General features: G+C 35.7%; 1 protein-coding gene across 1 annotated transcript in view; it reads left to right on the forward strand.

Moving 5' to 3' along the window:
- The window catches only part of ALCAM (activated leukocyte cell adhesion molecule), a 180,722-nt gene that overhangs the window by 120,924 nt on the left and 39,747 nt on the right, over positions 1-20,051 (forward strand). The window contains exons 2-3 of the mRNA XM_058555726.1: positions 11,067-11,167; positions 14,107-14,326. Of these exons, the coding sequence (XP_058411709.1) occupies positions 11,067-11,167; positions 14,107-14,326 (321 nt within the window). The remainder of the gene's footprint in view (positions 1-11,066; positions 11,168-14,106; positions 14,327-20,051) is intronic.

Genomic DNA, 20,051 nt, shown 5'->3' on the forward strand with positions numbered 1-20,051 from the left:
TTTTTCACCACATCCATATTGGAATCCTAATTTTCTGGAATCTGGTAGTCTACTAAGGTCAAAGGGTCAATACAGTTAAGTTTTGCCTAATTTCCCCCATGTGTTAGTCAGGAGCCTCTGAGAAGCAGATGCCAAGTGGATTAAACATGCCAGGATTGTATTAGGGGGACACCTCTGTGAGAAAGAAATGCGCAGGGAGCTGGTGGGCTGGGAGAATCGTCAGACTGCAATGTCAATCTGACCCCAAGGGAAAGGAGGTTGGGTGGACGCATCCTAGACTGTCATGCAGTCTAAGGAGGATTCGTCAGGAAATCAGGGAGTCCTTAACCATAGTCAGCCCTCAGAGGAGCCCCTTGGTTCCCATAACCTTGCCTGCCTTCCCTTCCCTGCCGCTCTCAGGCATGAGTGGGAACAGCTCCTGGAAAGTGTGGCCTTAGCACAAAGTTAATGGTGGATATTAGAGCGCAGCAGTTGGGGTCCCTGGAAAGTTATATTTCCTGCAGTTGGGGGTCTATGAGGTACATTTTCATGTCCATCACACCTCACATTTTTCCCTTGAATAATAAATAAGAGGAGGTATTTATTTCGTCGATGCTTGAATAAGGATGTGAAGGTGTGAAGCAGAGCAGGTGAGATATGGTGCAAACTGTAGCAAGCATGGAAAACCAACTGAATGCAGGTACTTTCTCAGGGCGGGTGTTCGTGAGCCTTATCCACGTGCCTGTGTTCCTCTGTGATTGCAGTCTACAGAAGAGCCATTTTCCTGCTCTAAGAACTTGTTTTCCTTATCTAGTTGTTTGGGGGTTTTTTGCCCACCTTGTCCATGACAGCTAGTCTTCCAAAAATTCTTCTGTGGTGCATTAAACCATTTCCTAAATTGCAACATAAATATAGCACATTTTAAAGTCACAGTTGTCATCTGGGGCTATAAGATGAAGCTTTCAGAGTTAAAATCTTTGGCAGTAAGGGTAAGTTTCAAAGCTGGTGGCAAGTTCAAGTCCAGATTTCACAAGATCTTTAAAACATTCCTCCATTCTGACACCCTTAGAAATGATCAAACTGCCTTTCAGTGTAGCTTCTTCTATTTCTCATCTCTACTCATTGCCTTCCTAAATTATCTTGTTCTCTTTCCCGCTTCTCCTCCCACTCATCAATTAAGAATAATGACTGTCAAGGAAAATGGCATATATGAAAAGTTATTGCTAATATTAATAGATGACAGTATTGCCTCTCTAAATTCATGCATTCCAGGGTAGCTTTGTTGAGCGCCCACTGTGGACAAGCTACAATGGGTATGGTTCTCCATGCTTACTTGGTCCTTGAGGTGACATAAGATCTCTTAACTCTGGAAGATGATTTCAGTTTCATATGACAGATTATGCTGATTTTCTAAGTGTATGAAACTCTTTGTTTTATTTTTAAATTTTATCTTTCCTATGTTTTTAATCTCTTTCAAAAAAATTATCCTGGACAAATGTTTCTTCTTCCTCCTCAAAACTAGAAAACTAGATTTTATAGCAAGCTGAGTTTAGTTCTCAAAGAAAAGGAAAATGCCACAGAAAGCCATCATTTTCTTCCTATGACTTTAACTTATATTACAACATCTCTGGGGAGTTGTCAATTAAAAGCATGGAATTTACACAAATCTATGTCTCGGAAATCAGCAAGTAATCTGCACCGAATATGTGGGACAACCTATTAAACAGCTTTTTAACCTTTATTACTTACCATGTTTGATTGTACAAATCTATATCTTCAGGAAACACAGGCAATGCTAATTGGGATTCATATGAAGAAAAGAGCAAAAACCTATTTCAACCTATGCAAACATTTTTTGGTATCTAGTTAGATACTTAATGTGGAATACATCAGTAGCGAGCAGACTAGACAAGATCACTCAGCCAATGCAGAAGCAAAAGTTTACTACTCTGCTCATTCAGTAGCCCTAACAATTCATTTGGTATCCTTGGTAATTCACTACCTCAGTAAAATAAAATTGTCTACTGCTGCTGAATATTACTTTAAATGCTAAAGCAATACAATTAGCACAAGCTGTTATTAACAGAAGCTCTCTCTGAGAACAATGATCTTATTGGCTAAAAGTCTTTGTGATGTATTTTTTCTAAGGCGTTTGAGGAATATTAAAGCTATTAGGAATTTGTTGTTTGGAACTTTGAGAGTGTTATGAAGGACAGCTTTGATTTTCTCAAATCAAGAGGTCTTTTTGTTGTCATGGCATTAAATTATTTGCAGAAAACAAATTTAATAATGCCACAATAACTATGAACTCTTTCTGAAGACAGACTGTAGTCTCAACTCCAGAAGTTTCCATTACTTCAGATGATGCAATTAAGGTCTTTTGTGAAGCGTTGTGTCTGCTTTCCTGTTGATAGTGTTTTCATGAATACAGAACAGTTATTGTTCTTGCTAAAATAATTGAATTGTATTCACAATTTCAATACAACTTATATGGCAAAACGCAGAGGAAAATGTAACTTTTGGCCATTCAAATAGAACTGATACTCTTAAATAGTTAAGCCTGGACCTTCATGCTGAGAAAATGGTTAAAGCAATGGAGCATAAATGTATTCACCTTTCCTTTGCATTATTTTAACCTGGGGGAGTGTTCAGATGTTGCTTTCTTTCACCTCCCTCCTTAGTTGAGCTGGTTCCCAAACGAAGTCCTCAGGATCTGGATACAGACGATGTAAGAACTAATGCAGGGGACTGAACTGGGGGAGGGGAGCAGAAGGAAAATAATATTTGCTGGTTATTTTCATTGTATTGACTAACTGTCTGATTGGAAGACTCTCTTTATATGAGCATCTTAAAGACACAGTGTCAAGTTCTAAATAATTAGAAGTGTGATAATAGGAATAGTCACCTTTACGAACGTCAACTAACAAATTATTAATTACATACACGTTTTTAATTTTTATAATCAGCAAACTATATAGTATAAAGGAAAATAGGCTTAAGCATTCTCCTGTTTAGTCTCCTTCACTATGGAAATCTGTTTTAAAATAAAATATAGAATATCGTTCTTTCCATATGCAAAGTTTAAAATTTGGGGTACAATGTGTTCTCCCTGTCCCCTCCCCCCACGTAGAGCAGGAAGTGTTTTTATATAAGTTTGTCCCCACAAAGGATCATGCAGTATTCTGGCATGTTGGCATAGACCCCATAGCCTGGTCAGACTCTCATCACTGAGGAATGATGCCTTGGTAACAGAGGCCGGTTGTGGGACAGATGCACGGGAATCCCAGTCGCATCAAGAGAAAAAAGAATGTGAGGGGGGTTGCCAGAGAAACCTTAAAGTCTGGCGCTTTTAATGACATTTCAAATGTAAGTCTAGATCTCTGTGCTGTTTTCCATGTATGTTATATTCCATTAAAAAGTTTTTTAAAGCAAAAATAGCTTTTTTGGGAAAAATGTCAAGATGTTGATTTCTGGTCACCACACTGCCCCTCGTCCTCAGCTTGCTGGATTCCCTAGAATTTCAAAGAACAGTATATGGTTTTCTGGAGTGTGAAATGCAGAGAGAAGGATATGGGCTGTAAGGACATGGAGTTAGAGCGTGCGTTTGAATACGGTGTCGCGGGGTCCGTGTTACCGTTATTATTGGGCTCCTGCTACCTTCGCGGTGCGGCAACGGTCTTCAAAATGTAGGCTTTCCTTCAAATAGCTTGCAGCATATTGGAGGAATTAAACCTATAATTTTTCTCTTTTTGGAAAAGAAATGAAACTTTTAAATATATGGGTAAATGTATATGACTAGAATTTGAACTCCATGAGAACATTTTTTTGTTTTGTTTTGTTTTTTTTATTTGATCTTTGATGCATCACCCACCCTAGAATAGAGCTTGGGACAGAGTAGATACTCAGTAGTCAATGAATGAATGAATGATAAAAAATTACAAATACTCAAATATAGAGAGAAAAAAAGAAAAACAGCATATTTGACTCGCACTTCTTTTCAATGGGTTCATGCAGAACATTGTGTGGATATACACTTTATTACTCCTGTATTAGCGAACATTTAGGTTCCTCCACGTTTTTAGTGTTCAAAATAATGCTGTATTATTCTTATATACAATTGTATATATCTTTATATACAAACTTTTGTAGAATAGATTCCCAGAATTACTGGATCAAAGGGTATTAGCATTTTAAAATTTAATAGATACCTGAAACATTTTATTTTTTATTCAAGGTTACCTTTGACAATCTGATGAAAGCTTTGAATTCTCTTTCTATAAAAACAAATGTTTTAGTATACCACGGTTTTGGGGTTTTTAAAATAGCTTTAGAGGATTCATTGATGCCCTAAATTTCATTCATGGATCCCAAGGTAAGAAATTCTAACAAGCATCGAATCTGTACATTAGCTGATTTAAAATTCATGAGGCATCTCTCAGAAAACAAAAATAAAGATCCAGGACTTAAAGCAATTCTGTTGCTTTTAAAGCATTTCTAAATAAAATATTTGCTTATAATTTAAAAGTGGCCCCAAAAGGAATCCAAATTCTAGTGTTGATGATGAAAGTAAAGAGATCTAACAGTTTATTGCATTTTATTAGGGAAATTTTATGTGCGTTTAAGAATTTGGGAAAACTGCCAGTCTTAGGAGATGTTCCTTGTGAAGACCAAAGATCTACTCTGTGAAAACTGCTATAATAAAAAATGGAATTTGCCTAAAAGAGAAAACCAAGTGACACCCAGTGCCTCTGCACATTCCCTGGCTGTGACATGCTGGTGAAGTAGTTCTGATCTTCCCATCTATAGGAACATTTATTCAGTGCTCAGGTCAATGAAATTTCCTCCAAGAAGTCTTTACCAATATCCTCAAGCTCGCTGCTGGAATTCCTTTCTCTGCATTCCCACAGCACTTGATTTACCTATTAAGCCGCTCACATGAATTCCATCATGTTCCTTGAGGAGTGTATTTCTCCAACAAAGAACATCTCGCACTTTGCCTGTAGTAGGTTTTCAATAAATACTTGATGCGTGATTGAATATATGAATAAATGATTTGTGAGATAAGCCTTGAAGTTTATGTAGGAATTCAGCCAGGGCAGATGAGCCTGAGGAACAATGATAAAAATAAAGCAGAGATGGGGCAAAGCCTAGATTAATTGGGAAGAACTGTGTTGTCCAGCCTCATAGATCATTCCATGCTTATAGTACAATGAACTTTCAGGCAATAGTAAATTGATAAGATATTTTTCAGCACAGTAATGCAAGTACTGATACTGTATTTTTAAAGTTGTATTGTTTTTGTAGATCTCCTTTCTAAGATATAATATGGATTATTATATTGACCTATAGTTTACTAAACCGATAAGTATTTTGAGTGTTATAATACACTAAACTTTGAAGTAAAGAGCCCATATCTTAAAACATATTCTTGGGTACTAGTAGTGCTTCAAAATTTAGTAAGATGGTCCTCTTCCCTCTAACTGTTATTTCACAGTGGCCTAACCATTTATCTAAAAGATATAATGCAATGCATTTATAGAATTGTAGGAACTGGTGGGAGAAAGAGAAAAGAAGAATCACTATTTTTCTTATTTATAGGCATTACACAATTATACCTACGTTACAATATATGACACTTGTGAAAGGCAGTGCAGAAAGTGAATTTTGAACAAATGTATCTCTGCTTCAGATTTAGCAAAGACCCAGCTTGGCCCCCAAGTACACAAGTTTGTTGAAGGAAAATTGAAAAAGAAAAAGAGGGTAAAGAAACCCTTTTCTCTATTTCTCAAAATAACATTAGATTGCCTCAGATGTCTTCTCCCATCCGCCATTCATTCCAAATTACTTGGGATTACAGGACCTTGTATCTCACACAAACACACACGCGCGCGCGCGCGCACACGCACACACACCTTACTTGTTGTATATGACATAACCTTGACAAAAATCTTAAACTCTTGTTTAATGCAATAAAGTATGGGAGGAATTACAAGATAACTTTGTATCACTGAATCATTAAATCACAGGTTTGGAAGACACTTAAAGGCACCTACTTCAACCTCTCTCAATAGAACTATGATATTTTATCATATTAAATAAAATATATGTGATATGTATAGTTTAGAAAGAATATATAGTATGTATAATTTGTGCTTGTGGTACATGGAGGAGATTTGCTAAAACAGAGTACTTTTTATAATTTCTGTAAAGAGATTGGATCTCAAATTCCCAGAGTCAGGGGTCAATCTCCCTATGATAGTTTAATATCATGTAAGATGTTTCTGTGAGGAAAACAAATTTGAGCATAACTAAGTGTTGTCATGTGCCCTCTCTGCCTCCATCCCTCCATTCCTATTCAGTGATTATTCAGAGTTACACTAAGATGCTATTTTACAACAGTGATCCCGTTATTCTAAACCATAGTCTTATTGAATGAAAGAAGCCAATAGTTGAAGGTCTAAACTAGCGGTTCTCTACTAGATGGGAGTTTAGGGGGCAGTTTTGCCTCCCAGGGAACATTTGTCATGACTGGAGATTTCTTTTTGTCATAACTGGGAGGAGGGTGCTACTGGCATCTATTGGGCAGAGGCAGGGATACTGCTAAACATCCTACACTACACAGGACAGTCCCCATGATGAAGATTTATTCAACCCAAAATGTCAATAGTAATGAGGTTGAGAAACACTGCTATAAAATTATGTTACAGAATATTGACATGTTTAATTACAGTTGTGCATATCCTAATTCATTAATATAACACATAGGGACACTAGCATGTTTATCTGTCAAAATTAGTCAAATAATTATGAAAGTTTCTAAGGATATCTTTCTCATTTCTACCTACTTCCTCCCCAACAGTTCATCTGCACAAATAAATTTCTCTAAAATTTCTGCAGAACTGGAATTTGGTTCTCTGAGCCAAATGTAATTGTGATTAACCCTTCTAGGGCACCTAACAGAGCTGCAGAGTCAAAAATGCTTTTAAGGATGATGATGCCGTTAAAGTATCAGTGCCATAAAAATTAATTAACCATGCTAAATTACAGCAGGTAAAAGATAGACTCTGTTTGATTCTCATCCTATTCTCTATATTCCTTGCAGTTCTTCTGCTTGAAATGTGGTGGCAGATTCTGAATTTTAAGCTACCTCAACTCAAATGGCTATGTGTCAGCAATGCAAAGAGAATGATTACTCTGAACTTGATAGTCCTGAAGAATGTTTATATGGAAAAAGTATATCTCACCAGTATGGCCACAATTATTACATTTTTATTAGTTCAATTAGAAATGAAAAGTGTTCACCTAACTTCAGAATTTTACCAGAGTCTGTTTCAGTGCTTCCTTAAATTGTTTGCTATACAAAGTGCATAAGTATAGCTGTCTTATATTTTATGATCACTACCCTGAGATTATATATGTTGGAATTATTTAGTCAAGCGATTTTTCTTTTGCTGTGCTTTTCCCGTTGTATTTTCACTAAATTCTCCTATGTAGCCTTGCTAGTTCTGTTGCTCTTTATCTTTAGTTAATAACTCTTCATAAAAAATGCTTAAATAGTTACACACTGCCCCTCAAATATAACACATTTTTATATTTTATGTTGACATTTTGGTAACCGCAGTAATATTAATTCATAATAATATCTCATATTTATAGAACACCTTTAATATAGAAGCTTTCTACTGCAGTTTAAAGTCTCTATAACATATACATATACGCATAGATATAACATGGAGCACACAGAAATGCACACACACATTCCTTCTATATTTTGTATTTAGCATCTCTGAGGAAGGACATCATAGACATTCTATATTTACAATAGTGTCCAATAATCTCTAGGCTACAAAACCATGAATAATTTAACCAACTAATATTACAGGGAGAAAGTTTCAGGGGAATTCTAGTAAGCTAAATTCCATTCAGACTTGGCAATTCAAGGATAAAATCTCTTGCTTCTATGAAAAGTATAAACAGAATCATTTGTGTGGACAGGTACTTTGCGTCTCACTGGCACTTCATCTCAAAGACTGAGACATCTCTAGAAATCAGGATGCTAATTCATCATCAAATCACAGTCGTCTTTGCAGCCCCTCATCCCTAGGGGGTGAGAGACAGTAGATCCCTCACAGGTGCAGCTTTGAGTCTTTCCATCAGATGAAGCTGGGAGTCAGTATACTCTCACTGGAAGAGGAAAATTGATGATTGCAGCTAACTTGAAAATTATTCCTAAAATCATCACTATCGTGGCTTTTGGTGCCATCCAACTTACTATCATTCCTGCTGCCCACAGTCTGTGGACCAGTGCTCTGTCTGTAACTGTTGGCCTTTTCCCTCCTGCCTTCCTTGTCACATGCCTTCTTCCTCTTATGTTGTTATTCTCTAAAGCGTCCTGTCCTGGCTAATTTTGGATATCAAGCTGTCATTAGAAGTCCCAACCCATGAACTTTCAAGTACTTTTAAAAACAGCTCTTTGCTTTGTGGTCATCACGAGTAAGGAAAAAAGCATTACATATTATCATTCACAAATCACAGAGCACAAATAATCCTTAATTTCTCTTGAAAGGGAAGGGGAAGAATGTTTTCTCCTATAGTCTCATCCATGAAGTCTTATAAAAATGTTTGCTTTGTGTTTGATTCTCTTCAAAACAGAGAGTGCCATCTATCCACAAATCCATGTCCCCTGTACAATGAAGACAATATATGAGAGCCTTTACAGTATGTGCTAGGAATAAGAATTCTCAAAGTTCCACTGTTATCAGCTCCTCCCTGATTTCAAAGACGTTAATTTGATAACCAAAATGGAAAGGACTCCACAACATTCAAATGAGAAATTGTCTTGTTAGATGCCCATTCAATGCCAGGCATTGTTCCTGGGGACACAAAGATTAAAAAGAGATGGTCCCTTCCCTGTTGTAATGCACTTTCATCACAGTAATACACTGTGTACTGTAAATCCATACAGCTTTAAAATCTGTTATAAAATTGGGCACATTAAAGTTATGTAGGGAAGAGAAAAGAAAAATGGTCTCTAAGAGAGGACAAAGCATTAAATTTTTTGGAAAATGAGTTTTCATATTTTCCTGTAGCTGGCAAAGGATTCACCCCATTTGTGCCTAAGCTCTGTAAACTGTTTCCACTCCTTGACCAACCATGGGAGCACTGTGAGTTGTCAAAAGAAGGTGTGCTTTATAGTGATAGGAGATAATTAGAGGTGCACGTCCTGCCATGATTTAAGGTAGAGATCCACATCATCTTAGAGTTATTACATATTCAAGTGCCTTGTTATATACTGATGAAAAAGCAAAATATTAAATCACAAAATGGTTTCCATGGCTTAGCACTCCTGCCCCGTGTAGGGCATAAACAGATCTTAAAATACACAGTAGACGTTCTGCATTTAGGAGCCAAAGTATTGCAGAAACAAGTACTGTATTGTGAAATAAAGCAATTTCTTAACTGTCATTAGTTTGTATGTCCGTAACCACATATCAAAACGTTCATAATTTTTATTTTAACAAAGTTTAAAGTCTTTAAAGTCTTAAGCTTTTCAATGGTTTGAAGTAAAAAGAAATTAAAGTTAGTGTGGGGAACACTAAACAAATTGAGGTAATTTTTTATTATAAAATTGAATGTATAATAAAAAATTTTAGTAAACTTCTTGTCTGAATGGCAAGTGAATAACACATTCTCATGGCTTGTATTTTGCATTCTTTATTTTAACAATGTTAAAAAGCTAGAAACTGGTGGTAGTGTGGCATATTTACATGATATTTGTGTTCTTTGTTCTTTGTGTAATGTTTTTTGTTCACTGGGGCAAAATTGCTTTAAGGGGAAGTAGTCTCCTCAATTGACAGAATTTTAAAATGGAAATTTTATTACCTTATTTTTCTTCACTAAGGTTAATGGCTTTTCATCCCTTTATGAAATTTTTGTATGCGCCATGATCGATGGGTAGCAGTGAAAGATGGTCTCCACCCAGTGCTGTTTCTACAGAAAGTCCAGAGATGGTGTTATTTATGTGTTGTGGCTTGCTTTAGTTTTGCACTGTAGCACCACCTGGTGGACAAAATATCATTTGTTTATTTTTTCCTACGTTTTAAAATAAAGTTACTCCTTCACATTCTATATCCAATTATGACATATGTTAATAGATATTTCATTGTAAAAGTACTTAATCTTAAAGATCTTTGTAAGATAATGATAAAAATAAGATTTAAAAAACCCTGAGATGTTTCCTAAATACTATTGCCAAGTTAAATGTCTGAGTTTTTAAACTTCATGAATATATATAGATTTGAATAGTATGTTAATACATATGCAAAAATCGTGGGGTTTTTTGACAATTTAATTATGTATCATTTACATTTTTTTCTCAATAAAGAATTAAATAAGACCAGGAATTTTCTGTACATTAGTAGCAAACTATGGTTTTTGTTAGATTGTCTACAAAAAATGCAGAGTAATCACTTTGTAAGCAACACTTTATGAAGAATTTTCATGGTATAAATTCTTACCATGTTAATAATTTATGTAAAATTAAAATTAATATTTTAAACATTAATCCATTTGCATGCCCATTTTCTCCCTTATAATTAAACTTGAGTTGTGGTCTTACATTTATTAGTTCTTAGGTTTTAGTAGTTTTTTAAATTTTCCAGAAGATAAATTTGACAATATTTTCAAATGAATGTTTCAAATGAAACAAAAATGTTTAACACAGTTTTGAGAATTTTAAGCATGTTAATCTTTGTCCCACATGTCTATGAACTATAGTGAAATTTTTTCCTGTGAACATGCTGAGATTCCACTTGCTCCTTTGGAATACACTACTTAGCTATTCTCTGGTAAAACCGGGGGTCTGTAAATCTGAATTGTGTGACATTCAAAGGCTTAGTAGCTAAATAAGAACTGTTGATGTTTAAATAGGAAGTATATTCTGGCTTAGTACTTTTTCTATGTCATTTAAGATAAAATTATAACGGATAACCTTCATTAAGACATGCACCTTGAACTGAAGTTATTTACTTTGTTACTTCAAGAGAACACTTAAAATCTTCTCTCTCTCTTTTTCCTTTTTCCTAAAGGCCTTGGATGGGATACTGTAAATTCAGCATATGGAGAGACCATTGTCATGCCTTGCCGACTCAAGGTGCCTCAGAATCTCATGTTTGGCAAATGGAAATATGTAAGTGTGACCTACCTTCGACTTGGTTAATTGCCTCTAGTTTTTGAAATAAAATTCCTTTTGTGAGTAAATGTGAATTTCAAATTAACATAATGACAATATTCAACTGTAGGTACAAATGGAGGAAGGTAGAATTAATGTGTTGACTATTTCAAAAGAATAATTCCTAAGTCTCACCTAACAAATGCTTTTTTAAAATAAAGCCAATAAACGTAATTGTTAGATCGTATTAGTCTGAAAGATTCAACCCTAAGTGTTAGGGGCAAAGGGAAAATTATTTAATTTATTTATAATTTATTCTTATTATTTCCAGAATAAACTCAAGGGAGTACAGAGCAGAGCTTGGAGGGACATGGCAGCCCTTCTCCACATACTCATGTTCTTTTTGGTGTGGCTATTGCAAAGCTGAGAGACACCAGTACGCAGAGTACCCAAATAATCATTGGGAGTTAGTCATCAGCATTAGAACCTTGTTTCTAGTATTTTATCTTAGAACTGTGTGGATGCGGTAGGTCCTTTTTATAGTTAACATTGTTGATTTTATCCATTTCTTGCAGATAGCAAATTGATATTTTCTCAGGTATTGAGTACAGATGGGTCTGGAAACGGAGGGTAGATATCCTGGTAGGTGGATGAGGAGTGGCTAGGTAACTTCAACTGATGAAATATCACTATTTAATTACCAAAATCAACAAAAGGTTCCTGGGTGGCACAGTTTCCCAGTGCTGGATCACATGAGACTCATGGTGGTTTCTTAGCTTAAAGTAAACATATGTTCCTTTGAACACAATGGCAGATTTTCGCTAGCTCCTTGAAATGTTAAAAGGTATTTGAATAGGAAAAGGATTTGACGGTCAAATAATTTTCTAAAAATTTCTTTATTGCCACACTTCTCAGAGCCTTTCATATAGTAAAATGCGATATGGATTGTCTGAGTTTGGTTCGTTTCTTAGACATATTTAACCACACGCTTTTCCCCTCAAATATCTCTAAGAACAAACATTCTGCAGAACACACTTTGGGAAATGCATTTAAGGTTTTACTCAGCGGGTAGTCAGACACAGTCTTTTAAAATGTGGGTTCTGAAGTGAGACCGTCCTGTTCTACCATATAATTGCTGTGGGATTCTGGAAAAGTGAATTAATCCCCATTTTCTCATCTATAAAATGAGATCATTAAAATGATCTTCCCTATAGTGTGTGAGGGTTACTTGAAGTAATTCAACACTAGCTGGGCACTTGGATAAGTTATTTAACCAGCCTCTACCTGCATTGTCTAATTTGTAAATGGAGCTAATAATATAACTCTAACTTACAGGGTTGTTATGAGTATTGAGTCAATTAATGCATGGAAAATCCAAAGAAAGTACATGGCATTTAGTTAAGTGCTCAAAATTTAGTAACTATTATTTATTTTCACAGGTGAATGAATACAGAAATTTAAGGTACTGGTCTAACATATTTCTCTTAATGAAGGAAATATTTAGGGCAAGAATTTGTTTTATAAACCTGTGACAAAGTTAAAAGATTTAAGGAGAATATTATCGATGTATTCAGATATTCAACCAACTAAAACTTTTGGACTCCAAGATTAGCTTCTTAATTGTCTTAGCTTGGGCTGCTATAACAAAATACCATAGACTGGGGCTGAAACAACAGATACTTGTTTCTCACAGTTCTGGAGTCTGGAAAGTCCAGATCAAGATGCCAGCAGATGCTTGGTGAGGGTCCTGCTCCTGATTTGCGGACAGCTGCCATTTTGCTTTCTGCTCACATGACCTCTTCTCTGTGCTCTCATGGAGAGAGAGAGAGCTCTCATGTCTCTTCTTCTTCTTATAAGGGCACTAATCCCATCATGAGGGCACCATCCTCATGACCTCATGTAAACCTAATTACTTCTCAAAGTTGCATCTCTAAATACCAACACACTGGGTGTTAGGGTATTCATTCGACATATGAATTGGGTAGGGACACAAACATTTAGTCCATAACAGTAAGAAATATTAATAATTTTTAAAAGGTAACTCCCCATTGCACCTTGAAATTTGCCATGCACTTTAAAATGTTTTATCATATTTTATTTTCTCAAAGGCCTTGTGGGGTAAATAGAAGAGGGATTGGCCTCTATTTTAGATTAAATTGGTTATTAGGTAAGAGAATTTTTGTGGGAGCAGAGGAAGAACTGAATTATATGTCTCAGTGCTCTTGATGTAATTGTATATGCCAGATTATATTTTATTTTCATAATAAGCTTCTATATGAAAGCTCTTTGAGCTAAGTTTTATAACTGAGATAGCAAAACTCTGGATTTTAGTAATTAATCTGATTCTGTTGCTTAATGGCCATGATTGCTTCACAAGGGCAAATACTGTTCGTCCATGAAGACTCATTAAACCAGGTTATGTGTAAAGGTCAGCTGTGACAGTTTTGGCAGAAATTGAAAGGTGTGGACATTTAAAGTATGCGAATTAAAGTAATGAATATGCAAAAGATAATTGCCCAGGATTTCTAAACGAGTGTTTGCAGCCCAAGTGTGCACTTGCTGTGATGATTAGCTGAATATGATTTTGTACATTTGTATGTTTGTTTCCATCTATTTTTTCTTTTATATTGGACATAAGGCCAGCCCTTGTCAGTTTCAAAACAGTCACTAATTCTGTCCTCCAGATGCAAGAAAAGCTCAGATTCCTGGAGCTTTGTCCTTTCATTTTCCCGTATTTAAACTGATACCTGTGAAAGAACTTACAGCTTCTCCTCTTATGAAAAGTCATTTTCCAAACCAAAGATTTATGTGAGGCTCATATTCAAAATTATTCTTCTTAGACAGAACTATAAATATTGGTGAAAGAGTATAGCCAAGGAAATTTTGTTACTCTGGATGGAATCTTGAAACATATGAATATGCTGGTTTTTAAAATCTATTGTTATTTTAATTTTTAGGAAAAGCCCGATGGCTCCCCAGTATTTATTGCCTTCAGGTCCTCTACAAAGAAAAGTGTGCAGTACGACGATGTTCCAGAATACAAAGACAGACTGAACCTCTCAGAAAACTACACTTTGTCTATTAGCAATGCAAGGATCAGTGACGAGAAGAGATTTGTGTGCATGCTAGTCACTGAGGACAACGTGTTTGAGGCACCTACGATAGTCAAGGTGTTCAGTAAGTATCTGTAGTATAACTCCTAAGTGGGACTGGTGGCTCGGACAAGAAAATGTTCTTTAGAAATAAGACTGAACTTTCTGGAGTGTCTCCAGAGCAGGCATCTATATAAGAGGACCTCTAGTGATCTTCATTCTGCCCATGGATGCTGTCAGCGAGGAAAACAAAACACCTGAAATTCAAATAGGAGCATTGCAGTGAGAAGCTAAAAGAATGTTCTCTGTTGTTTTCTTGGGTAAAATTTCCTGTGATATGAAGTACTGCTAAGTGAAAACTGGCATGTGATCTTTAACTTTCACTGTACAAATGTACAAATAAATGTTTTGTGATATATACATAGATACGTGATACATACACAATCATGCATATCATGCATACATATATATGTATTAGGCTGAACCATGTAAAATTGACATTTTGATAGATAAAAACAATAAAATACAGGTAAACCCAAACTATCTTATGACTTAGAGTTCTAAGCTTTCTCTATATATGTGTGTGTGTATCCTACACACACACACACACACACACACACACACACACACACACATATATCCTGATCTTTAATGCTTGTTGATTTACCTCTTTAAAGTATTCAGTTGGTTTAGAAAATTGCCCTACAATAAAGAAGTTCACCAGCACTGAATGTGTATGTGGAATACGCCAAGGGGAAAAAGTGTAGTAGGGTTGGCAGAAGAGAAGTTTGTAGAAGAAACTTGGAGTAATTCCTGTAGTCATTAAGGCAAAGTTACTTTGCCTAATGATAATATATAGTTAATGTTACTGTGCAAATAGCTATGCAAATGAATGACTTGAGAAGTTCTAATTAAAGCATTTATCTTTTAATATTCAAATAAAAAGTCCCACCTCTGTTACATCATAATATTTTAGAAATTACAGGGAGAAAAATAGGTCTCAAAAGTTTCAGAATGCCAGTCTTTTTTAATTAGGGAAGAAGGTCTCACTTTTCAACTGTTTCCCTCTGCTTTCTGATAACTTGATAGCATCTAGAAATTATTAAAATAAATGGAGAAGAAAGAAACCCAGAGGGCCTTTCTGCTTACAGCAAGTAGCCATGGATTTTTCCTGTTTCTCTTGTAATAGCCTATGCAACTAAGTAGGACTCTCCCTTAAGTATTTATATGAACTTCAAAGCTCCTATGGGCTCATGACACGGATTCAAAGAGTGCTTATACTATCAAAGGAAACCTTTGCTCTCCAGAAGAACCTTGTAAAAGCATATTACATGTTTCAGTTGATTATCTTTCAGCTGAGAAGGCACTTTCCAGAAACCATCCACCTTTCTCAATCATTTTATGAATCAAACCAAGTACCAAGTGTTTGCCCACCATGCCCCTTTCCATTAAACACCCAAATAATCTGCATCCTGTATTTGTCAATGTCCCATGTATTTTCTTTTCTTTCACTTTGATGTTATTAGAAAGATGGGTGGTGCACTGCTGAGGACACTTTTTCTAAATAGAGCAACCAAAATTTTTTGATTATTAGGCCATGAGGTCATAAATATAAGCTCATATCAGGAATGTACCACAGTGGCTACAGAGATTAATTCACAGCACTCTAAAGGTTATGTGTATTGATTTGTCATTGTCAGGTTTCTTTTTCACTGTGTTAAAATTACCAAATATCAAGATACTATATAAGGAAGTTGAGAAAATCCAAGTTGTTCCATTTAGAAGAATCATTTGTGACAGTTTTCAGAATATTCTTTCGTTAAAAAAATGCCATACAGCAATCTGAAAAAAATTCAGTTGGTCTAATTCGATAAAATGTGTAAGCTGTTTTGGAACACAGAGGATTTCTATGATTGTGAAAACAAACTCACACCCCGCATGCCGATAGCACCCCCTACTCCTTCTCTTTTGAATGTTGTTGAAAACAAAGTGATTCTCAGAAACAGAATTTGCATTCCAGGCTCTGGGCCAGGGAGAATTTAAATAGACAAGTTACACACTCTTGAAAATGGCGTTTTATACCAGAAACCGTGGGACACTCCATGTGCAATAAAATGAACAACACAGCTCATGATAAAGAAAGTGTTTGCAAGAGCGTATAGGGGCTTTGCTTTTTTGAAAATAATGAATTTACTTTGGGTCACTCTTTGTGAAACAAACAGCAGCTGTGACAGGGAGGCTTCCATTCTCTGATGTGTATATTGCAGTCACTTAAGAGTTACTAGGCTTGTCCATCAGTCCTCTGTCTCTTACCAAATCACCTAGCAGCATGCACTGTGTACCACCAAACTGAGTGTGGTTAACGTGAGCTAATCCAGATCAGCTTGCTGCAGAGTGCCACCCTCATGGGCAAAGTCAAACTGTTTGTATTCAAACTGGAGGTGCTGACTGATGACTTTGTTACCTCTGGTGTGGATTTGTTTGTTTAGTTTTAAACTGTACCTCAGATGCAAGAAATCATGCCCGTAAAGCAACCCTGATCCAAATAAATCATGTGCTTTGTCACCACTGACACAGCTTTTTTTTTCCTAGTTGAATGTCGTCAAAATCAAACTGTATTTGCATTTAATGCACATTTGAAGTTAATAAAACCATTCAGAAGCAAGAGTAGACCTATAAATGTTCCCAAAGATTCATTCCAATCATTATGCAAAAGTCTTAGAGGTCGAATGGGTGCCCAGATTGCCAGTTGGCTGTCAGTGGTATAATGGAAAAATCACTGAACTGGCCATCCGGAGACTTAGCTTCGTTAGATCTGCTGCTAATTTCTGACCTTGAGCGAGTCACTTCCCCTGTCCGGGGCTACGATTCCTTCCTCTTCAGTAAAATGTGTGCCTTTGATTAGCTGGTGGTTTTCCTACGATCCTCTTGAGGAGCTAATAAAGAGTGCTGAGGATAGTGAGGAGCTGCTTCTACTAGATTAGCTAGAATTCCACCTACTCAGTATTTCAAAGATTTTTTTAATGATAATTCGTTCACAGGAAAAAAATGGGAGAAGGACTCCAGCTCTAAAAAAGCAATTGAAGACCACAATCCAGGCTAATCTGTCAGCCCTCTTGTACTCTGGTGTCTGTAATGTTACAAGGAAGACTGTTCCCATGACATACAGTCTGTGTACATCTGGACCAGCTCTTCTCTTAGCGATGGGCAGTGCTGGTTGGCCTCATACTGTTATTTTAGAGCTTCCATTTAGATAACGTTCTCAATGTTTTATCAGAATTGAGCATTCCTCCTCCTACCCTCCCTGTGAACATTAATCAAAGTGCAAGTAATTTGGGGGGGGGGGATGAAGAAAGCAGAAAATGACCTATTTAACAAATGAGACCTACACCATATATTTCATTTTGATTCTTTAAATATAAAAAATATCTTTCCCTTCTCCTGAGAAAAATAAACTATGATTCCATGCACACAATGGTTTACTTAAGTACATCAGGATTTATGAGGGGTGATTACTGGCAAAGTACTGAGAGAAACACTCTTGAATCAATGTAACCAGTGCACCTGCCTTTTCTCGCTCTTCTGCCATATCAAATTGAGCTCTCCCGTGTGTGGTTTTTGCTAATAACACTGTACACTGTGGGTGATACAGAGCAGTTTTATATTCATCATTCCATCCTCACCTGGCTGTGAGACTCTTGACATAATTATTTTAATAATGCAAATAAATTTGTGGCATGACTTTTCCTTTCAGTTCTATACTTGGTTATGAATCCTTGAATCATATTGAGACATAATTCATGTAAAGTACTTCTTTAAACACTTTGGAATCAATATGCAATTTTGCTAAAATAGTACGTGTCCTCTTTTATGGTCCTCCAACTAACATTCATCGATTGTTATAGGCTAATATAAGAGAAAATTACATACAAAATATGTAGTTAATATCTAGGGCTTGAAAAAAAAGTTTAAGGAGAAAATAACTCTAAGAAATGCAGTAGGTATTACTATTACCTCCACAATACCCACTGTGACTCTCTCTTCCAAATAGAAGGGTGAATAACCGTGTAAAGAGGACTAAACTTTAAGCATCTTTTCATCAAGTTTCCCTGGGTTTGCTACAGTTTCATTTTACTGAAATAATAGATTTAGAAAATATTTATGAAGGCAAAGTACACATGGCCATGTGTGAAGGACCAACCATTGTAACACACCAAGTGTTTATCATCTTATGTACATTGATAACACATCACAGGGTTTAGAAAGCAAAGTAGAGACATATATTTTGCATAAGATGAAATATGTGCCCAGCTGTTTTGGTATGTAATTTTGGTGAAATAGAAAGTAGTACAACTTGGCAAAACCGCCAACCCACGTTTTGTATTAAGAGCTTCAGTTTTTGAAGAAGATTTTTCAAATCTCTCCACATCTTCCAGGCGTAGGTACTACTGAAGAAGAGACACAAAACTATTTGTTCTTTTTTCTTGTTAGTTTTGACTCTTGATTGACCACATAAATTAATACAGTATCTTACCTCTCTTGAGCTCTCAGAGAGATGTCACTAAATAACTGATTTTAGTTCCCAGAGAACTTCGGCTGATTTACTTAAGCCCCAAGAATTTTCATTCTGTTTAGGTATTTTGGATGCAGCTCTCTCTCAGGTGGATTAGACATTTGCCTTAAAACCTAAATTCCAAGCAGCATTTAATATTTTATCGGTAACTCAGAGTTGTAATTATGAACATTAATGATATTACATTAAAATAGTGATAACATCAAGGCTTACTGATATGGGGAAGGCTTTAATCCCCCACCATATGTTTCCCAAAAATGGCTGTATATTTTGAGTTTTCTGTAATTTTTTGGTCACATGCCTAACAATCAGGTGTCACTTCTTTCTTGTGTTAATGTAATTGTCTCTGTTATACCTTTGTCTTCTTCTATATTTCTTTTTCTTATTTTTCTATCTTTATTATGATTTGTTTCCAATCTGCAAATTTAGAAAATAGACAATCACTCTTGTGAAAATTGTATTAGGAGAATTATATATTTAGAACTAGTAGTAAATAGACCCTCCTATAATTAAGTGCATGAGTTCAACACATAGGCAGATTTACTATTATTATTCATTATTCTAATTTCTAATATAAAACATAATCGCAAAGGGGATTAACCTGAAGGCTACATTTTTTTCACATATAGACTTGCTGATATCCATTTTGCTGCTTCAAAGACTTTTTGTCTTCATCCTTGTTTTCTGTAATTGTCTGGGTAGGTAACATGTCTGATAACTAAAGTCTAAATTGAGTAATAATTATACAAAAGCCAATTTACTGTAGTTTGGTAATCAAAATCATAAGTATTGGAGGTGGTAAACAATAAGACTAAGAAAGAAAGAATAGCTAGTTGTTTTTATGTGTCTGTTTATATGAGAGTAGAATAATTCTGCTCCATGAGATCAAAATCAATGACAATAAGGCAATATTTATTTTCTTTAGACTAATTGTTAGAGCTAATTAAAAAGTAAAAAAATCCATCAATGATAGAAACCTAGCAGGTCAGAATAAAATAACTTAAAATAAGTTTAAGTAACACCTTGTTACTGCAATTTTTAATCAGTTCTTCCTGAGGCCTCTGTTAGAATTTATGCTTACAGAATTTCCTGTGTTTAAAATACTTCTGTCCTTTATCTCAGGTTTCAAATTTGAAAGATTTCCTCACATTTATAGTTTTATAACGTGACTTAATTTAAAAGATAAAGTTTGAGATCCATTGGAAACTTAGGCTTCTACATCCCTTACCTAGCTTTG

Source organism: Diceros bicornis, chromosome 15 (genome assembly GCF_020826845.1).
Source record: "Diceros bicornis minor isolate mBicDic1 chromosome 15, mDicBic1.mat.cur, whole genome shotgun sequence".
NCBI classification, from domain to species: domain Eukaryota; kingdom Metazoa; phylum Chordata; class Mammalia; order Perissodactyla; family Rhinocerotidae; genus Diceros; species Diceros bicornis.